The following is a 21,837-nucleotide window of genomic DNA, read 5'->3' as shown; positions in this document are numbered from 1 at the left end:
TTAGGTGGGAGGGGAGTGAGGATAATCTGCATGTGAATTCAGCTTGCAGAAATGTAGCACTTCATGCAGTTTAAAGATTGGATCTCCACACTCTTTAATTTTTAACTGAAACATGGTCTTTAATTGAAACGTCTTCAAAAGAGAGGACAATCCCAGCAATTAACTTATGTTTGTTTAAAGTCTTCCTGTGAAATCCCATGACTCACAGATGAAAACTTCAGTGTTTTTTTCTTTTGTTGCTCGTCTTCTTTTAATTTACTTTCTCTGAGCACTTGCTAACTTCTATTGAGCTGTTTTCCTTGCTTCCCAAACATAAACGCGGCGCCCTCTGGAGAGTTTTCTAGATGAGCAGGGTAGGTGGTACCTGGGCTTTCAGGGCTGTAATGCATTTGAAGCACCTAAGAAAGCTAAACCCCTAGTGGATTACATGCAGATGCAAAGAAATATAGCCGCTAAAATTTATACTTGATATTTGCAATTTAGTCATTTTTCATTTTGCAATAGGGAAACTCACCATACTCAAAATTTTTGCCCATCTCTTCTTTGCTGCAAAATGTGATATACTTGTTACTGCGATCAATATGTGGTAAATTACTTGTAAAAAACATAACTTAAGCTCTTCACTTTCCAAAATTGTTTTATGAATGGAGAATTTATTTTCTTGCTTAAATAATAAATACTTTATTTACCATTACAATTTTTACCATGGCTACTGAAATCAATCGTTCACTGGAATAATGTGGTATGATGTGAACCTTTTACCCCCTGTTTCTTCCAGGTTGTGTACTGGGAAGATGACACCAAGCCTGACACTGTTGGCAAAGTGCGAATAACTGGAAACTACACGCAGGTTAACATCACAGGGCTGAAAGCGAACACAGTGTACTACCTCTCTGTGGCTGCCTTCAATACTGCTGGTCCTGGACCGCAGTCAGCACCCATCAACAACACCACAAAAAAACCACGTGAGTCAATGCCAGGAGAGAATGTGTTATATGTCCTCAACATGAAAACCGTAGCATTCCTTCAGCTGTGTTGGTTGTGCTTCCAAAAGTAAATCTCGCCACAGTTTTCAGGGGGTCTGGTGCTCACTTTGTTACATTTGCAGTGACTCCTAGAAGCCTTAAGGTGTCCTTGAACTTAAAGGGTTTTAGAGACACAAGCAAAGTTGAGATGTATTGGTTGAAATACACCAGTGGCCAAATGCATAAAACTCATAACTATACGTTTTAGAACAACACTATTTATGAGTAAAGGCAGAAATTTGAATACAGGTTTTGTGGGACAGATTTATAATGTTGTGTACACAAATGGTTGCTGCGCAGTGGCGTGATTTCTGCTCCTGTCTTTAATCATAGATGGATGCTGCAATGTGTCCAAATGTAAAATTGAAACACTAAAAAATTTTGAAGAACACATCAGTTTTAAATCTGTTGAATGGGGGGAGGGGTGGATAACAGCAAAAAAGTGACATTTTTTTAAGTTTAATGATTATGGTGAAGCTGAAATACAACTCTGGTTTAAAAAAACCTACTGATCAAGAACCGTTTAAAAGATCTGGAGAAAGTACAATTTCTTGTAAGCAAAAATGAAGGAAATGAGAAACAACTAAAACTGGTCAATAAATCTATTTTAAAACATTTTAATAAAATGTATTATTATTATTTCTTCAATTTGTTTTCTTTGCATCTGTCATTTATTTATTTCCCTAAATGCTCTCCTTCCTTTTGTTGTACACTCCATCCATGACACACACTAAAAACAGTCCCCCTCTTTTGCATACCTAAGCTGTAATGCATATAAAAATATAAAAATGAGACATATAAGTAAATATGCTTTGGGAAATAAAATGAAAAAAGCAGAAGGAAATGATACAGAAATAAATACACCTATTTGTTTTCTCAGAAGTCTCATTTTTCTCAGTGGCATTTTTTCTCACACTTGCTGCACTAATATAGACAGACTGTCTAACACTAATTTACTACATATTTTTTATTTGTATGTTTTGGTACCTTGTAGCACCAAAACCACCACTGACCACCTTGTAGTTCTATTAATAAGGGTGTTTCATTGAAAGCCAATGCTCATTAGCTTTACAAGAAGGACCTACAGACAACTAGAAATCTGGTAAGCATTCTATATACAGTAAATGCAACCCTGTAGAATGACAAGCACTTTGGATCGCCTTGCTGCTGAAAAGGGCTATATAAATAAATTTCACTTCACTTCACTTCACAAACACAGGTTATGGTTGACCAGAATTTCATATATATTTATTTACCCGATTTTTTTTTTTTTTTCCCAGCACCAGATCGGGCTCAATTCAGCACACAATGGAGCATGATTGGCTCCACACTAAAGCTGCACTGGGATCCTGTGGTAGCCATGGAGACAGAGTCAAAGGTGACTGGCTATTTGGTAGGTCCCAGTTCATCACAAAGCTCTGATTTATCCTCTGATTTCTATTTCCCTATTAGTTGATTTTTCTTCATCACCACTCTTGTTTTAGGTGGTGGTGAAAAGACACCGGTACAATGACATTAACACCATCTTTACCAACAAAACCACAGCTGAGCTCAGCCTCTCAGCCAGTGACAACTATCTCATTCAAGTCAAGGTTATGAGTGAAGGCGGTGAGGGTGTGGGCAGTGAACCCATCCACATCCATAGATTAAGTGAGTATCCCTTTCTTCTTGGTTCTTCCTTGTATAGCACTGATAAAGCTTAAGTGAGTATTTAATAGTTTAGAGAAAAAATAGATTTTGCTTCATTGGATCTGATTTCAACCATGTGTAATAGACTTATTTTGAGTGCGAGCAAAAAGACCTTTTAAGAAATGCGTGCACGATGCCATCCATCTCTGCCATTGGGTTATTATTCCTTGTTGACTGGCTGCACAGGGCTGCAGCATATAAAGCAGTTCTGTGCTCCCATCTCACTGCTGAGCGAAACAGTGAGGCCGCTCAGTTGGCTGCATTCCTCAGTGATGTGATACCAACTTTATCTTCTTAGGGTACTTTAATAGCCTCTTCTGTTGAAAGCTAGTAATGGTCTTGATATGAAAAAAAACCCCACATATGGCTTCTGATTTATGATGACTTGTCAGAAATTTAGAGGGTAGCAGAGCAGAGTGTAGGTTGTCTTACTTTTTTCATTGGTGGGATGACTATTTCTGGTTCTTCACAACTTCATCTGCTGGTTTCGGTTGCAGGCATGGGAGCTCGAGGCTCTGGAGCTTCAAGCTTCAGACAGTTGTCCTGCTCCACAGTCCTTATCAGCGCACTGTTCTGTACTGCCTGGTGATGTCAAACTTCAGCCTGTGGAGCCCTCCCCTCCTCCTCCATACCTTCGTTCAAGCCTGTTTATGTTGACTCTCAACTGGAATGGCACAAGGCCCAAGTTTCAGTTCGGACTGGGAAAATGGGGGTAAATTACTGGACTTCGCCAAACTTTCAAAGGGACCATGCTTTTTCTTTTTTAAGTATTCACCTGATGGAGATTTGATGAGTTTTATGGGTATACTCTGCTTTTTCTTCCAGTGTCAAAAGTGCCACTGTTCTCTATGTTTTATTTTAGAAGATCTTATCTCTCTATATGACTTAATCTTATTTAGTATCTTTGGAGATACTATTGCCTTAAAACCCACTTTATTAAAACAGTCCATACCAAAGTAGGTGACAGCGGCTGCATCAACCTTATATAAAAGTGTTTAGTAAAAACAATTCTTCACACAGTAAACTTCTCAGCAGTCATTACATTATAGTCATCGACTGCACCCATTTTTCAGCTTGTCAAATTATCCCAAAGCCATTAATTCATAAGCATGTTTTTCATGCAGCTGTTGCCAATAAAATATCCATTCTAGGCGTCAGAGTTTTACCAGGCTTTGTCAGATATATGACAGATGCATAATTGATCAGCTGTGCCTGAAACCCACTTATCTCTGACTACTGGAATAATGTTAAGTCTGTTAGAGAGCCATAGGCTCCTGAGCTTTAGGCCCCTTTCACAACACTCTGATAGATCTTGGCATTTTACTCTCTATCTTGTGCTCCTTTAAATAATAAATGCCTATCACACTCTGCATTCTCAGTCTAGCAAAAAAATTGGGATTGAGGAGAGCAGACATGTGGTGTAACTACATCAAGCAGATCCCGTGTGTGCTGTTCCATCTCTGCATTAAGACGAGCAGTGTTCGACATCATATCACAGAAGATGCACCATCAACAACCCAAATGACCACCTGCCACAATGCACAATGGACTGCAAGATAACAGTGCCTTCACTAGAGCTCAGCCCAGTGTTTTTCTCTCTCTCTCTTTTTCCTCCTCAGATAGCTTATGGAAAGATTCATGATGCAGCAGGGGAATTGTTTGCTTTGCTTTCCTGAAGAATATTAGCTACAAGAGACAGGAAGCTCAGAATGTAGGAGCAACATTTTATTGGAAATGGTATGTTGATTAAATTTTCATTGGGGCACAGGAGCACCTTAGACGGAAAGAGTTGGCAATGTGAGGGAAGACACTGTAGATTTCAATATGTAGTAGGAAATTTTGGCGCTGGTATTTATGACCTGTGGTATAATACATGTTTGACTCCATCCATATTATAATTTATGGGCTATTAAGGTATTGAAAAAATGGATGCAAATAACAGGGTGAAAGAGGCCTAACTGGAAATGGAGCACAAGGCATGGCTACTATTTTACCCTCACTTCACCTCCACCTGTTGGATACTTACCAGGCTGAAAAGTAACAAAAGAACATTACAGCTCTGCTGAGGAAGCCACTTTTTACAGCCTTTTATGATGTGGATGAGTCTGTCAAAAGACATCCAAATAGGAGCTGAGGTGTGATTGCTGGTGTCTTGGCAATATTAGAGTGGAGGGATACATTCAACTGAACACATTACTGTGCCTTTGCAAAAACACGGGGTTGTGTACAGTCGTTAGGTAGGGATTTTGGGGTCTGCATTTTGAACTCTTGAAAGCACAAGGATTTGATGCAAGGTGACTGGAAGTCCTCACTTAACCATCTGAACAGGTGTGTAGGATCCCAGAGGCCTTGTAAAAGGTCCAAACAGCCGACATAATCAGGCTGTCCTATCTACTCCTTGACTGGATTCATAAAACTCTGTGCTTGTTGATTAGACTCCTGCAGACCAGTCAATGGGATATTGATTTTCCTGGCCCATTATTGCGGCTGTCACAATTCAGCTGCTTGACTGACTGATGGCCAAGTTTTTATGCACCTGTTATATTGTGTTAGAGTCTATGATGTTTCAAATGTCCTCTGCTAGTCTCATGACCTTAGTTCTCATCAGGCGACTTTGAAAAGCATTTTTTTGTAGTTATGTTCATGTAATTTGGTTTGACCAGAAACATCACTGTAGGTTATTTGTTCATTTTTTTAGCAGCTTTTCTTGGTCCGTTTTATAATGTGTATTTGTAGTGTAGGAGTAGATTATGAATTGGAGCCCTGACCTGAATTTGATTAAATGGGTGATTCTTTTGAGTTACATATCAAGACAAACAGTAGTATTGTGCTCCAAAAGTAGTATTGCTGTATCATTTTAGCCAACAGTGTAGAAACCCAGTCACATCAGCATTTAAAACTGTGAAATTCCCCTTTCACAACAAATTTGCCTGGCTTTGGTCATGGAAACTTTTGTTGCATCAAGTTTTTGTCTGAAAGCTTTTTGCATTGCAAAATGAACGGTGCTACCATTAACATCTGTGCTGCTCTGGCAAGTTTTATTTAACCCCAAATTAATTCAGTTAAAAATGACTTCACAATAGTTATGATGTTTTAATGTATTGATGAGTTCTAGATGTGCAAACATGTTTTTTGAATAACTGTGTGTATTTAATGTCCCGAGAACTGATGAGCTCGTTAACTGTTAGTTTGCAAGTCAGTTCTGTCAGAGTTAGCCCTCATGTAATGAGATTTTACTGAAATAATCTCCCAACAAGAATATTCTGGGATGTTGGAAGGCCAGATATTATAAACCAGGTTCTTATGCACCACTTCTATTTAGAAAAATATTATTTTCTATTTCAGTATGCAGAATTTGTTGCCAAAGGACAGAATTTAACACTCCACTCTGTTTGATTCAGTTTTGGTCAATCCCATTAAGTGGCCTCTGGATGCATGCAGGTGAACAGCGCTACTGGGGATAGAATCTCTGAAACCACCAACTATCATATGACAAGCAATTAGTTTTTTATTAGGCCTTTAAAAATCAGCAGTTGGAGGTAAATTTAATTTCATTTATCCAATTTAAGCCGCTTTAATTTTAATTAAAACTTTACTAGATGCATGTACAAGTCATATGTACATGCACATGAACAAATGTCACTGTGCTAATTTCTGGTGTGACTCGGCTTCAATGCTGCTCACGTTTTGATCCAAGTGGTGTATTTATTTTTCTTTTTTAATTTCAAAATGATCTGCAGATTGCAGGGTAACAAGCCTTTAGTTGATTCTGTGTAACTGTGTGGCAGCTTATTTTATTATTTACATGGTTGTAGTTTAGCCTAATGTCTCTAATCTTTACTCACATAAGAACAAAGTTATGTTTTGGCATTGTGCTTCAATTGATGCTTCAACGTACAATCTAAAGAACATGAAGGAAGTACTGATGTAACAAAATGATCGAACAGAAAAAAAACAAACATACCTATTATTATCCACAAGATTGGCACAGTTAGATTAGTTTTGTGGGTTTTGTTTTTAGGAAGGCGTGCACATGGTTCAATGTAAATAGCTTGCAGATATTTTTTAAACACGGCCATCAAAGACAAACGTACTGCTTTTATATAATGTGTTCTCTGGCTTTAATACTGATGTATTAATCAATGATCTCTGTGAGATACTGACATGTAGAATGGTATTTTCATATTGAAAAGTAACTGTATTGTCTTGTATACTAAAATTGTGCATGTTAATCCTTGTTTGTTATTTTGTGTTTTCTTTTTCTATACCTGTAACTTAGTAAAAATGTTTATTCCTGCCAACATCGTTTTTCTTCTGCTTTCACCACACTCAGTGACATATCGATAGCCATCATACAGTCAAGAATCAAACTGTGAGTCTCTTTGGGCATCACAGAGCATCAAATCATTAGGAGAACTTTGATCATTATATTGATTGAATATTTGTCATCTGCTGCCAAACAATGAGAGTGGGCGATCATGATTCTGCCTGTCTCTGTCTGTGTGTGTGCTATGTGTGTGTGTTTGCCTTTGTCTGTTACCTTAATATCTAATGAACCACTGGACAAACTTTAATGAACTTTGCAGAAAGTACCAATAAGATGCACATTTAGATTTGATTAAATTTTGGAGTCAACCCAATTCAACAATGACCGTTTAAAAAAAAACCAAGAATGCCTATAACTCAGTTAATTTTGCATTTATTGACCTAAGATTAATTGTGGTAGTAGCTAAAACTGATCCCCAACATAAATTCTAAGCGCAGATGAATTATAGGAGGTCTTTGTTTAAAATTTTGCCAATAACAACTTTGAGTCAACTCTGTATGTTAGTAAAATATTACATGAACCACTGGACAGACTTTAAAAAACATTTGAAGAAATAATTACTGGATGTACCTCTTATAGCTGATTAACCTGTGGAGCCAACCCAATTTGAGATGCTCACCAAAGCTATCCCACCTTAAAAAAAGCAAACAAAAATGACTATAATTTATTTCATTTTGCAAATATTGTTCTAAAATTTGGTGTGGTTGTAGCTGAGAGTCATTCACAATACATACTCCAAGTGCTACTCATTGTGTGACATCTTCATTTAAAACGTTAAGCATTACTGTTGGATTCAACCCTATTTGTCTGTCAGCAAAATCTCTCATGAACCACTTGGCAGGTTTTAATGGAACATTTTGAAAGTATTCATTAGATGTACATCTACAACTGATTAACTTTTGAAATTAGACTAATTCTAAATCAATGACAATGCTAAACAATAATAGCCAAATCAAAATTGCTATAACTCAATTAATTTAGTTATTGAGTTATCAGTTATTGAGCTACAATTTGATGTGGTAGAAGCTGAAAGTTGTCCACAACACATACTCTGAGTCAGATATGTCACAATATTGCAAGAGTTGTGCAATATTGTGAGGTTGTTATTTTCAAATTTTGACCAAAGTGACTACAAATATGTCATTTCTAAAACTTGTATGCTAGACATTTATTTATAAGAGAATTTGTATGCATCAAGTACAACATAGGTTCTTAAACCCCATTTCATGGCTTTCTAATCCTGTTAGTATATGTATTTTTTATTATTCTTCCAAGGTAAGAATGCTCGTTGTTGTAGTTTCTAAGTCAATATGCAAATAATTTAGGTTATATAGGTTGAACTGTACAGGGACTTAAAACAACAATAGGGTGCATACAGTATCCTCACAAAAAATTTCAATGATTAGTAAATCTGTCTTCAATCATACATCCATCTTCCGATTGTGCCAAACAGGGATCTAAGATTTGGTTCCATAGGTTTCATTTAATTAAAAAAAACAGTTTTATGATTAAAAAAATAGCATTCTTTGGTCTTTTTTGTGGAAAACAGTCACAGACTGATGTCAAGGCATGTCAGTAACAGTTGTTAAGATAAACTACCTTTACCTCCCCAAGTTGGTTGTTGGGAAAGACCTTCAGGAGACGTTACCTTAAAGTTTAACACATTTATTCAAACACCATTAGTCAATATTCATACAATCATAAAACCAGATGCATATGGGAGACAATCAACGGGAATAAGATACAGATCACCTTGAAAACTAGTCAAGCCATCACCCCAGGATTGTCTGAGGAGACAAAGGATGTTGTCTGGTTTTACTACTTGGGTCCCCCTTCCTCCAGAGGGTGGATCACTGCCTCTCTTCTCTGAAGCTCAAAGGGCAACTTCTTCCCCCTCCTTGCTGGCAGATCCGTTGCTCACATTCCAGGGTGTCTACCACCGCTCTCTCTTTCCAGATAAACTAAACAACTACTTGTTAAAACTTTTAAAATGGTGGCTAAATATAAAATGGTGATAAACACAAATCAGATAAAGATATAATAATTGAATGTTTAATAATCATGGGAGAATAAATACAAGGCATTCTATTCCACACAGTAGAGGCAAAACAAATGCTAAAACTAATGTTAAATTTACCTGCAAAATATATATTGGTAATTTATCTAAGATTTAAGAGTTTTTTCAGTCATCTTTTATATGCAGGAGCTCAAATGTATCACATCGTGTATGCAAATGTTGCAGTTCATAAATACAAAATTAAGTTATGTTGTTGTAGATTCTCAGTCATCCAGAACATGGCAAATCCTAAGAGTTTTAAAAGATGTGGCTGGACTTCTTTTCTTGTTTTTTGAAGATATTTTGACAGAAGATACTGTCAGCTCAAACTGAAAAATGCAGAGTTCTGGGGTTTTAAACTATAGTGATGTGCTCCATTTTAAGCAAGCTAAATTCTCATGCAAATCACTCTCCCTTCCCTCCCTTCTCAGGTAGGATGTTTTATTAGCCTGGTCCACATAACAGATGTTTTTATTATCACTCACCACCAAAGGTAAAAGCAAAATGTTTTGCCCATGTCTGTGTGTCTGGGTATGTGTGAATGTATTGTCTGTACCATTAGCAAAATATCTCATGAATCACTGAACAGAATTTAATTAAACCTTCAGAAAACAATCATTGCATGTACATCTTCAACCGATGGCCACCACAGCAAAGCAATCTCAATAACACAAAAATGATAACTCTGCTAATTTTACTGATATTGAGCTAAAATTCAGTGTGTTAGAGTGTGAAACTGATACCCATTAAACTCTGTCTCTGGTCTTCTACCACTGACAATTGTTATTTAGCTAAAATGTCTGTTATACCACCTGAATGTTTGTAGCCGGCGCAGAACCTTGGATGGAAGAGAATAATGCTGGTCCTCAGAGCTCAGATCCAGATGATGTAAAGGTTTCTTGTTGTATCTCAGAATTTATAAGGTTGATAGTTATTGTTGTTGCAGAAGATCTGAAGTGAGCTCAGTCAGTTTTGTTCCAGCCAAGGTTAGTAAGCAAACATCCACCGACTTTTAGTCTATGAGAAGGTTGACAGTCTACCAGAATGCCCAGCATGATTCTCTCTGCACTGGCATAGAAGGAAAAGATCTTTCCTGAATTGGAGTCTGCAATGACGAATGCAGTCCCATAAATTTGTCTAGCCTATAAGGTTGGGTTTACCTAGAACAGATTATGAGTGATCAATACATTGTTACAAACACACCATGTCTGACAAAAAAAAAACCTCTATGACAAAAAGTAAACAAAACTTAAAGCTAATCTAATATTATACTGTAATTCACTTCTGTCATCCATTGTTATTACAGAGTTTACAAACAAAATTTTCACAAGTTGTGAAGGATAATTTGCAGAAAAAGTCCTTGTGAAAGCGTAGATATAAACATAGGGAAAATTAAAATAATTATATTTCTTTCAGCACATCAAAAAGTATAAGTCTTATTATTTTAAAAGTCTGAATACAGTTAAAAAGGCTACTTTACAATTTATTTTTTTTTTCAGTCTCTGTCTGGGTTTCTCCAGAAGTGGAGCAGCCTGGAAGTTTGCTTTTTATAACGGCAATAAGGAGCCAAGGTTCCTTTGACCAGCATAACCAAAACTTTGCTCACAGTTTCTGCAGAGTACAGAGAGGCTGTTTTTGGTCAAATGAGACAAATGCTTTTCTGATGTCAAGATGGTATTTGCTCCAAGAAGGATTACTACATCATGCTATACTGAACATTGCCTGCTAAAAGTTTCCTTTGTCTCAGTCATGTGCACCGATTCTCCCACTTAACATACAGACATAGGCCCACTCCTTCCCTCACCCCATGCACTCTCTTTCTCTGTAAACATTCAGAAATGAGCAACAACCACTCTATATTGCATCTATACCAATGCAATGGAATTAGCATTTCAGCTTGCATAAATGGAGCATTTGACTACAGTATAAAAACTTGGAACTCAAGAACAGAGGTCTTGTTGTGTTCTTTAAAACAACACTGAGTTATTCCAGTTCAAATTTATGATCATGATTGTCATTCTACCTTTAACATGCACTTGCCACCAATATCATACCCCTGTTTTAATTCTTACACTATATGCCATGCTTAATACAAGAAGATCTATAGACCCTGCTGTTGAATAATTCATTAAAGATCACAGTGAGAATTGTGCAAATAACAAGTCAAATCTAATGAGTTAATGAGATGAATTAACTTAGAAAGGCGACATTACTGCAATGCTTGATCAAACTGAAAGCACCTCTTTTCCATAATCCAGAACAAGACAAGTAGAAAGCTGCTGCTTGTGGGATTCACACATCACTAAAAAGCAGGCCTTTTTAGTCAGTGAGATGTGAACAGGATTACTTTATGTCACAGCAGTTTGTAGAGCAAAGGAGTGTTTTAGAATATAATCACCGAATTCATCAAAGCACATTGCACTGCCTGCTCAGCTCTGTATTTTACCCATCATTAGCGCTGCACATACCCAAGATCTGTGAAGAATTGAAGTTTTCTTTTTTTTTCTGACTAGAGGTCGTATCTATGTAATACACATACTGTGGAATTTAAACTTGTGCAAGTTAGTGATAGAAAAGATTTCTCACGCAATTTCTTTCTTCACCCTCAACTGTTATTAAAATCTTGACGTTCGATGGGAATTCAAAAGTTGAAGCAGGAACAGGACCAGCTTTCCTGTAGGCTAGTTCCAGTAGAGGTGTTGATTCATCTTGATTCGTGCAGTTTTTATCTTGGTGTTGTATGGTAAAATATTCATTATTCCAATACATTTAGTTGTAATTACTTATTTTATCTTTTGAAAAAAAGGTCATATGGCACCATGATTGTGTTCTGGGGTGTAGGCTGGACTTAAAGTCTCACATCCCTTGTACTTAAACACTGGTTCCAAAAATACAATATATGGCAGCTTCAGTAAAACAGGATCTTGTGGTGTTAATTCTTAACAAAAAAAGGTTTAATATTATCTTTAAATGGTTTATGTTTTTTTTTTTTTTTTTTGCTAGAAACTCTGATTTCCACCCACAAACCAAAAACAATCACATTTGATTGACTGGTGATGCTAACTTGTTTGTTTTGACCCACCAGACCAGTGAGTGGTCCACATTGTTCTTGACTTTTCAGCTGATGACAGCTGTGAATCACTCCAGCAACCCCATGACCCTGAACAGGGCAAACCAGAAAGGAAATGAATGAATGTTTGAATTTTGAAAAGAGTAATGAACCTAAGCTGTTAGTTAGGTACATTATACATTCAATATTATTTAGATGTTTACAAACAGCTTAAGTGGTTAAAAATACAGTATGTGTATCTGAATTTTAATAATACAGAATTATTGTGATTGTTATAACAATGACTTATAAGCCTAGAACTCCCAAGCATGATCAGAACTGAAGAAACCTTTAGGATGATTGGTGAAATGTCTTTGAAAATCAAGAGATTCCAGTTGTCTCCAACTGAATCACTTAGAATAGTCATGTCCTATATGAATGAGAATCTACACCAAAAAACTACCTAACCACTTGTAAATATCAATATATTCAATTACTTTAACTAATACAATCCAGTCTGTGTATTGTACAGTTGTATAAAGTTCATTGCAAAAATTGGTTAGGTCTGACTGACTGCCATGTTCGTAAAAGCAAAGCTTCCATTCATGCGTCCATCCTCTACCTATTATCTGTAGTCGGGTCACGGAGGCAACAGGTCCAGGAAAGAAACCCAGACATCACTTTCCCCAGCGACACTCTCAAGCTCTTCCTGGGGGAACTCAAGGCCCAGGCCAAAGAGGATTCTGGGTCAGCCCTGAGGTCTCTTCCCAGTGGGACATGCCTGGAAAACCTCAAAAAAAGGTATCCATGAGGCATCCTAATCAGATCATTTTGATGCAAAAGTGCAGCCAAGCTCCCCCCAGATGACGAAGCGCCTCACCTAATCTCTAAGGCTGAGCCTGGCCACCCTATAAAGAAAGCTCATTTCTGCCATTGTAATCTCATTCTTTTGGTTACATCCATACCTCATGACCACAGAATGAGGGTTGGAATTTAGATGGACTAATAAAGCAAGAGTTTTGCCTTATGACTCAACTCTTTCTTTACCATGACAGACCAAAGCAATGCCCTCATTCCTGAAGATGAATCCCCAATCCATGAATCCATCTCCTGCTTCATCCTACCATCACTTGTGAACAGGACTCCAAAATACTTGAACTCTTTCACCTAAAGCAAAGACTCACTCCTGACCTGGAGGGAGCATTCCACCCGTTTCCAGTGGAGAACAAGCTGACTCTGATCCCATTTGCTTCACAAACTGTTCCAGTGCACATTGAAGGTCATGGCTCAAAGACACCAACAGAACCATATCATCTGCAGAAAGCAGAGACGAGACCATGTGGTTCCTAAACCAGACACCCTCCTCTTCATGACTGCACCCTGAGAGCCAGTCCATGAACACCACAAACAGGATCAGAAACAAGGGACAGTTTTGGTGGAGACAAACCTCCATCGAGATTGAGCTAAACTTTGTGCCAAAAATACAGACAGCTCCTGCATTGGTTAAACAAGGACTGATAGCTCTTAAAAGCAACCCTGGCACCCCATAACCCCACAGCACCCCCACACAGAATGCCATTGGGAACACGATCATAAGCCTCCTCCTCCACAAAACAGTTGAAAAACGATTATTTCTGTCATTTTGTTATAATTTCAATGTAATTATACCAGCTTGTATTGTTTACCTTTTAGTGTAACATGATTTATTTTCCATACCTGCTTCGTCCTGTTCATGTTCATGGGGAGGCAAGAGCCATCTGACACAGGCAAGTGGCAGAACTGATATTCGTGGTGTATAAAAATATAATTTTACTTCAGTGTCATTCATCACCTAAAGTTACTTTGAGAAGTGATTTATGTGATAAATGAGACTTGTTGACATCATGGTCTAATGCATTGGTTACCCATGACCCATTTTTCAACATCCAGGGTTGGTGAAAGAGGTGTATTTCCTAACCATAACCAAGTGTTTCATTTTTGCCTAAATGTAATTAATGAGTGAAAATGATGGTTAAAAACACAAGTTATGTTACTCACTAGGAACCTATACAATCATCTCCAAAGTGAAATGAGAAAAAAATATAAAAAGAAACAATAAATAAATGCGAAAAACACCGCCAAGGCCACATGGTGATTAAATAATTGTCTGATTCAGATCATTATCTGGATCACCACCAAAATTTAATCTAATGCTTTTTATGAGAACCCCAACATTTCATGAATATTTCATCAAAATCTGTTCATTAGTTTTTTACCTGATAACTGTAACCTTGACCTTTGACTCCATGAACCTTGAAATCAACAGGCATCATCTTTGACCCATAAGATGTCCAGCTGTGCAGTTGTACATTACATTGTTAGAGCACTAGGTCAACTGTGATGTTGACATTTGACCCCATGACCATTGACCCTGTGCAGTTTAATTTCCCTCTGTTACATGGTTGCATAGTTAGAGCACATGGTCATCTGTGACAAAACCAGTGACCTTGAAATCAACAATGATCAGTCTTGACCCATGAGGTGTCCAGTTGTGGAGTTTATCATTCCTGTTACACAGATGCAGAGTTAGAGCACGGGCTGATCTGTGACCTTGAACTTTGACCGGATCACAACCAAAATTTAATCACTTGTACCTTGTACCATGTTTGATTTTTCCTGACAATTACATTAAAATCCGTTGAAAACTTTTTGATTAATCTTACACAGACAGACAAACAAACAGACGCCACTGAAAACCTAACCTCCTTGGAGGAGGTAAAAAAAAAAAAAAAAAAAAAAACAAAGAAAAAAAATATGGCCATGTCTGGTACTTCACTCCAAAGATTTAGGACTGCGATCTATTCCACCACTACCCCTCCCATCTCCCTGTGTGAACTAACAAAACTAACACTCAAATACTGAATATGTGGCTCATTTCTTTCTAACATCAGCTGTTGCTTTGACCGATTTGATGCCAGAGAATAGATTAAATGCATCTTCAAGATGCTACCAGCTTAGACAAACTGCAAATCATTATCATCACAGGTCTATTGTTTGACCAGTATCACATAATCAACACATCCTTGAATATGTGATTTCAAGAAAATGTTACTATACATGAACACTTATACAAGCAACATATGTATATACTGTATGTGTGTAATAATAAAAGTGCATTTTGTGTAATTCTGTTAATCAGTAGCACCTCAGAAGCTTTCTAATATCAAATATTTTTTAAATAAAATAATCTATAGTAACTAACCCTAGCCTTACAGATAAAGACAGAGAGCATTCATGGACTTCCCTTCAGCAACAGCAGTGTTTTGTTGCTGGTCATTATAGATGCTCCGTCAGTGCTCACTAATTAGGAGGGCACCTTTTTTACAGGCAACAAGAAAAGGGACACAGAGGGGAGGCTTGGAAATTAATCACTGAGGTTTATTAATGAGGGGGTATCGGCCTTGTGTGCCCCAGAGAACAATATGAAAAGGAGCGATCAGAGACCAGCTCCATCCATCACTCTGGAAACTGTGTGGAGCCACCAGCCGAGTAAAGCTTTTAGAGGCAATCTTTAATGTGGGCACAAGTGCAGAGGAGAAAATCATCACTTCAAATGGCATATAATTATCTAAAGCAGCTTCTGACCTCCAGTGTTACTGTTTTCTTATTTAGCTACTGTATACATTACGTTTGAGGGGAGCTGGATGAATTTGTTTTTCAAGAGCTTCTGAATGTCATTTTGCTACCTCTCATAGGATACTTGTGCCACACTGAAACAGAACTGAAGCAACCATTTAGGATTCAGACCTCAACATAGACAATTATTGAGCTGCTACATATATATGTGAAGCAGCTTCATAGTTCATCTAAAGGCAAACAGCAACAGCCAAGAAATGTACATGTATCTAAACATTTATTATTATTATTATTATTATTATTATTATTATTATTATTATTATTATTATTATTATTATTTAATTATTGGCTTCTCCCTGCTATAAGTCGGCAACTGAGCCACCTATTCCAAAAGTAATATCTTGGTTGTTACTTGACCCAGAAAGTCGTCTTATTCTTTTTAAATTATTATTTTGGAAACCCTTACCTTTATTCTGGTCACAAAAAGATGTTATTCTGGTGAAGAAGGATAAAAATATTAAGGTAAACAAAACAGTAAACAAAACAGCTCAAGAGATTGGTGATTACTACACATATCTGGCTATGAACTGTAAAATCTGTTATTTAACCTGAAAGGATAGTAGTGAATCATTGTTTAAAATAAACCCCTGCTACACTTTCTTATTTTGATACATGCGCTTGTGTGTCCAGAAACCTTTGTTAGTGGGACAAAATGTAAAAAAAGAAAATTAAAAAATTGTGAGATGTGTAGTCCTATGACACGGTAAATGACACTATTATGTTTTTAACAATGTGTTCCCATAACATGTATTGTAAATGTGCCATTGAGATGTATTATACATAGAGACAGAATAGAAAGTTGGAAAGTGAAGCCACTAAGGGTGCTCACCCCCTAGTGCCTGCTTGCAGTACAATTATTAACAAATGGAACTTATTACTGACTAAAAAATAAAAAATACTGTTTAGATAATTGGTAAGGCTGTTAATTTTTGTTGATTCACACAGCTCTTACCTTGCTGCTGTTTGTTCAAATATGATTTTTTTAAACATATGTTTAGCTTTAATTAGTTAGTTAAGGCTTAAGGAAAAGCATCATGTTACACTATAATCAACAATGTCACAGTTTGTTACCAAGTTGGGAGGGTGTGTAGGCGGGACTTTTATATCAAGTGAACTACATCCCTAGTGCACAGAGTCTACCTCTAAAAATACAAAATGGCACCACACAATAAAAGGGGCATTTTAGAGACGCTTTGTCCATCTTTACCAATGTTGGTATGTAAAGTTAGTATGTAATGGTACAAATTGGGTTTAAGTTTGAGAAAGTTGCAGAATAAAAATTTCTTATGCTAATTAGCACTAGCATAGCCACATTGTTATTGTTAGCTGTTAATATTCAATTTCCGAGCTTGAGTCAAAGAAATGTTCAGTCTGGTTACTTGAAATTTGAACACCTGCAAAGGAGTTTCCTCCGGTAGAAAACATGTCCAGTAGGGTTTTTACTAATCTCAAATTTATTAGCCTGGGGTTGCAAATGATAAACTTTTACCTAAAACTCACAAAAATTACTTTGGTTTTGCCAGACCTTGAAAAAATCTCCCGCACTTAAAACAGTTTCATTTTTAACATTGAAAGAACTAGCGACCGAAACACTGTTTATTAAAACATTTCAATTTTACATAAAAATAAACATAAAGAATCATGAAAATGAGTACATATAACTTTTTTAGTGTTTTTATAGTGTTTCATAGTTGCGTATTAGTGTTATTAAATTTGCTTCTTTCCTCATTATCACTTGGTTTGGAGATAAACGTCTGGCTTGTCAAGGGTTCTGATGTGGGTCTGGCCCTTTTGGATGGATTGATTGTTGATAAAGGAGCCACTTTCAGAGTTGTGTATCCCACCCTGCCTCCAGATTCAATTTGTTTTTTGTACAGTTCTTTGTCCTCGCAACAAAGCCAATTTCCATTTGTTTTAGTAGTATCAAACAGATTGGCAAGATTTTCTTTAAAATCTGCATTTGGTAGCTTTCTGTTTTTCAAAAGATGTGATGAGTTTCTCAACCTTTCCAGACACTTGTTATTTGGAAAGAACAGGAAAGTTCAGCTTCTCCCAAATCTTCAACAATTCCTCAGATATTTTTGTGAGTCGGTCATGTTGTCCTATCCATTCATCAAAAAGTCCTAAGAATCTTCCCACATTATTTCTGTTGAAAGGAATTTTACATAATTTGTCATTCATATCCTGTTTTATCTCTGGTATACAAGGACAACGTTTTGTGGTTGCTTTCAAATTTTGTGCCCATGTCCTTCCAGCTGCCTCCACAGCTGATTTAGACATTTTACTTTGCAACATATTTCCAAAAAGTGCCACTTAAGAGCAGATCTTCCAAAGCAATACTGAAAGCAAGGTAAATTGTATGAATGATGTGATATGAACAACTATACAGTATACAAAACTATACATTTACAATTTTATACATCAAATCTGTTTGGTAAAGTTCTTGCAAGGTCTAAAGCAATGGACGGCAAATACAGTCCTTTTAAAATTGAACAATTTAATAAGGCAAAACAACAATAGCTATTACCTTACAAATAATAATATGCAGTGCACTGATAAATTAACTACTTACACTCTTACGGTCTTTGGCCATTTAAATTTGAAAGTCCACTCTTCACGAATCCAGTATGTTCTTACAACCAACAAAAATTAAAAAACAGATGGGGTGCGGGAGATTTTTTCATGATCAAACTAAATTAACTTTACAAAAGTGATCTTTGGGTAAAAGTTCAACAATGCAACATCAGGAAAATGATAACTTTGAAAAAAAAATTATAGTCATAACCATAATGTCCAGGTATAAAAACCATACTCATGATAAATAATAGTTATCAAAAGCCCTGTCCAAACCTGCCTATTGTCATTTTTAAAGTGTACTCTAAACATGGGGGTGGCAGCCAAGGAGGGTACAATGCGAGCAGAAGTGGGTATGATGATGCCAATCAAATAATATGCACTACCTAGACTACAGCTATACATAAAATAAAGAAAAGTCATAATTTTCAAAAACTGGCCACGCAAAACACAGTAGCATGGTTTGCTGGTCAAACACTCAGACAATGCAACTGAAAGTTTTGCCTATTTTCTCACAGTTTTGAGTCACCAACTAGTCACAACCCAGTGAGATACCACCTTTATTGTGAAGATGTTGGTTGTGAGGATGTTGTTTGTGTCCCATTGTTGTGCTGACTGCTGCTGGAGTGATGCCTTTTGTAGTGATGTGCTGTTTTTTGTATTTAACCCAGTATAAGCGCACTCATGATCAACCTCAGCAGAGCTGTTATTTGTTCCATCCTTCATAGCAAATCACACCTGTGCATTGCACCAACTGCATGCTTGAAAAAATAATCAACATCAAGAAAGGACCATGGTAACTATCACACCAGCAGCATTATACACATTTTACACAAGCAGTACCACTGACATAGCATAGCATGAGACTGCATCTTATTGTTGGGTCACTCCAATGCTAATTTTGTTATTAAGCTATCCATGTAAGCTACATGTGATGTCTCAAAGTTAATGTATTTATGGGATTAATGAGCATGACTGATAAATCTGTGACAACCGGACACGGCTGGAGATCATGTTGCATGTGCTACAGTATTAGACACGTAAAGACACAATCTTGTGATTTTTTTGTCTTACAGCCACATCTTTCAATATGCCATAGAAATGCAAAAGTGTGCTGGGGATATACATGAAGAAAGGCATTTGGATTTAATATTTCATGATTTTAATCAAAATACACCTACACATTTAGAGACATCCAATAAAAATATTCACAGTGAAACTCAAGGTAATAATTTACGGTGAAAGCATGATTTCCATATGCAGAATGCACCGCATTGGGACTAAACAGCAGTGCAAATCACTTACCAGTAAAACTAATTAGAAAAATAGGCTATGATTTGCTGGAGAGAATGAAAAATGGACTTTGGAACATTAATAAAAGGTCAAGTGGTCTGATGAGTCCAGATTTAACCTGTTCCAAAGTGATGAGTGAATCAGGGTAAGAAGAAAGTAGGCTGAAATGATGCCTTTGTCATACCTAGTGACTACCACACAAGCTTGTAATAGTCGTCAATGTTATGTACACCTAAAATGAGGTTGGTAAACTGAATGAACCAGATTTTCACCAGTTTTCACATTTTCTTTATTCCTTTTGACACAGATGTACATCAAGAGAATAATTCAATAATTCATTAATTTGCCCCAAATTGTGAAAATGTGTTTCAGGGAGAATAAACACTACTTTCACAGATGGATTGATCACATAGAGTCTGAACCTTAACCTCATTAAAAATACTTGGAATGCAGTGAAGAATACTTTTGACAGAGGTCCAACACTTGCAGCATGAATACAAAATATTGCAAGAAAAAAACTTGATGGACAGAAATAAATTTTTGACAATATTTACACTTATTGTAATTAAAGCCCTAAAGTGCTTTTTGAAAGGAATGCATGTCACCCATCAACTTTTATGCCTGAGTTTCAAGCTAAATCAACATGTGATGAGAAGTGATAAAATTATAGCCTTTTTTGGTGATGTTATGCTCAAATTAATGTTATACTACATACAAAACGTGTTAATACTTAGAGTTAAATGTTGAGGATGACACTCAGCTACTACTACACCAAATTTAGCTCAATATCTGTAAAAGTGACTGAAATATAAACATTTCTGTGTTGGCTAAGGTTAGTTAACTGTGGAAGTCATGTTGAATTGAGTTGACTCTAAAAGGTAATGACTTGAAGATGTGCACCTAAAGATTAGGAACTGACAGTTTCACTACAATCTATCCAGTGGTTCATGAGATAATTTAACAGACAAACAGTACTGACTTTACTAGTGAATGACAAAGTTTTAAGCAAATAATTTGAGCAATGAGTAGCAGTCAGAGTATGTGTTGGCAACGACTTGCAACTAGTACCACACAACAGACTGCATATTGTCTGTTAAATTGCCTGAGTTATAGCCATATTTGTCTTTTCTAGGGTCAGTTGACTATAGTGGCCATCTTGATGTGGATTGACTCCAAAAGTACATTAGTTGTAGCTGTACATCCAATGTTTAATTTCTAAAAGTTTAATTAAAATCCATCCAGTAATATCTGAGATATTTTGCTTAGGCTAAAGACAAATGAACACACACGCAGGCAAAAACATTATCACCCTTTTTCCGTCTGTGGTAGTTAATAACAATACTACATCAAAAGTATGATCAAATCCAAAGTAAACAAAATATTAGAGTGTGGGACTTATTCTTGGGCCGGGCACTGCATATAACAGCTGGCGTTACAAAGAAACAGATGACTGAAAAAAATGTGAAATATGTGGGTTATGAAAGGCAATTCTTTAGTTTTATCTAGGTTACGAAGTCAACACATGGGAGCTTTGACTTATAGTGGGTTCCAGTCAAAGTCTCTTAACAAGCTACCAGATTTGACCAAACTTAAAGGATAAATTCACAGCTCCTTCCAGTGAGGCAGAGCCAGGAGGTAGAGGTTATGAGATAAAGGTTTTTGTGGATAACTTCATAACCGTTGGTAAATCCTGCATAAAAAGAACATAAAACACAGTGCCATATGATGAAGCAGGATACCGACTGATGTCTTAGACAGCATCCTTTTCAAAGATCCAGAGGTCGTACTGTACATACCTAAGAAAGAACTGTGTAGCAAAAGTGACAAATCGCTGAACATTTTCAGCAGTGTGTCTCAGCTTAAGATGGATTGTCAGTTGTCACTAGCTGGAATTTCACAGGTTTTTCCACAAGTAAGGGTCAGGCTATCTAAAGCAGGTTTCTAATAAGAGGGCTCCCACTTCAAATCCCAGTCCGGCAGGAAAAAAAATCGGAGCACAGAAAGTGAATAAGGAGGGTTTCTTTTTTTTCATTCCCCAATGACCGCCATCAAACTGCCCTTGACATAGTCACTTAACCCCAATTTGCCCTTGCAGTGCCGCAATGTGGCCAGCAGCAGACGATTGTGACTGCTGTGGGAAGTCCCCAGC

At 36.9% G+C, this 21,837-nt stretch overlaps 1 protein-coding gene across 2 annotated transcripts in view; it reads left to right on the top strand.

The window, feature by feature from the left end:
• The window catches only part of cntn3b (contactin 3b), an 82,336-nt gene extending 75,321 nt beyond the window's left edge, over window positions 1-7,015 (top strand). Inside the window, exons 20-23 of one of the 2 annotated variants that reach the window (XM_017426956.3) lie at window positions 779-965; window positions 2,306-2,418; window positions 2,510-2,675; window positions 3,212-7,015. In XM_017426956.3, the coding sequence (XP_017282445.1) occupies window positions 779-965; window positions 2,306-2,418; window positions 2,510-2,675; window positions 3,212-3,303 (558 nt within the window). In that variant the 3' untranslated portion in view covers window positions 3,304-7,015. Of the gene's footprint in view, window positions 1-778; window positions 966-2,305; window positions 2,419-2,509; window positions 2,676-3,211 lie in introns of those variants that run through there. The other variant, XM_017426957.3, reaches the window with a different exon arrangement.
• Window positions 7,016-21,837: the final 14,822 nt, after the last annotated feature.

Source organism: Kryptolebias marmoratus, linkage group LG4 (genome assembly GCF_001649575.2).
Source record: "Kryptolebias marmoratus isolate JLee-2015 linkage group LG4, ASM164957v2, whole genome shotgun sequence".
Classification (NCBI taxonomy): domain Eukaryota; kingdom Metazoa; phylum Chordata; class Actinopteri; order Cyprinodontiformes; family Rivulidae; genus Kryptolebias; species Kryptolebias marmoratus.
This window is presented reverse-complemented; position numbering and strand designations above follow the sequence as displayed.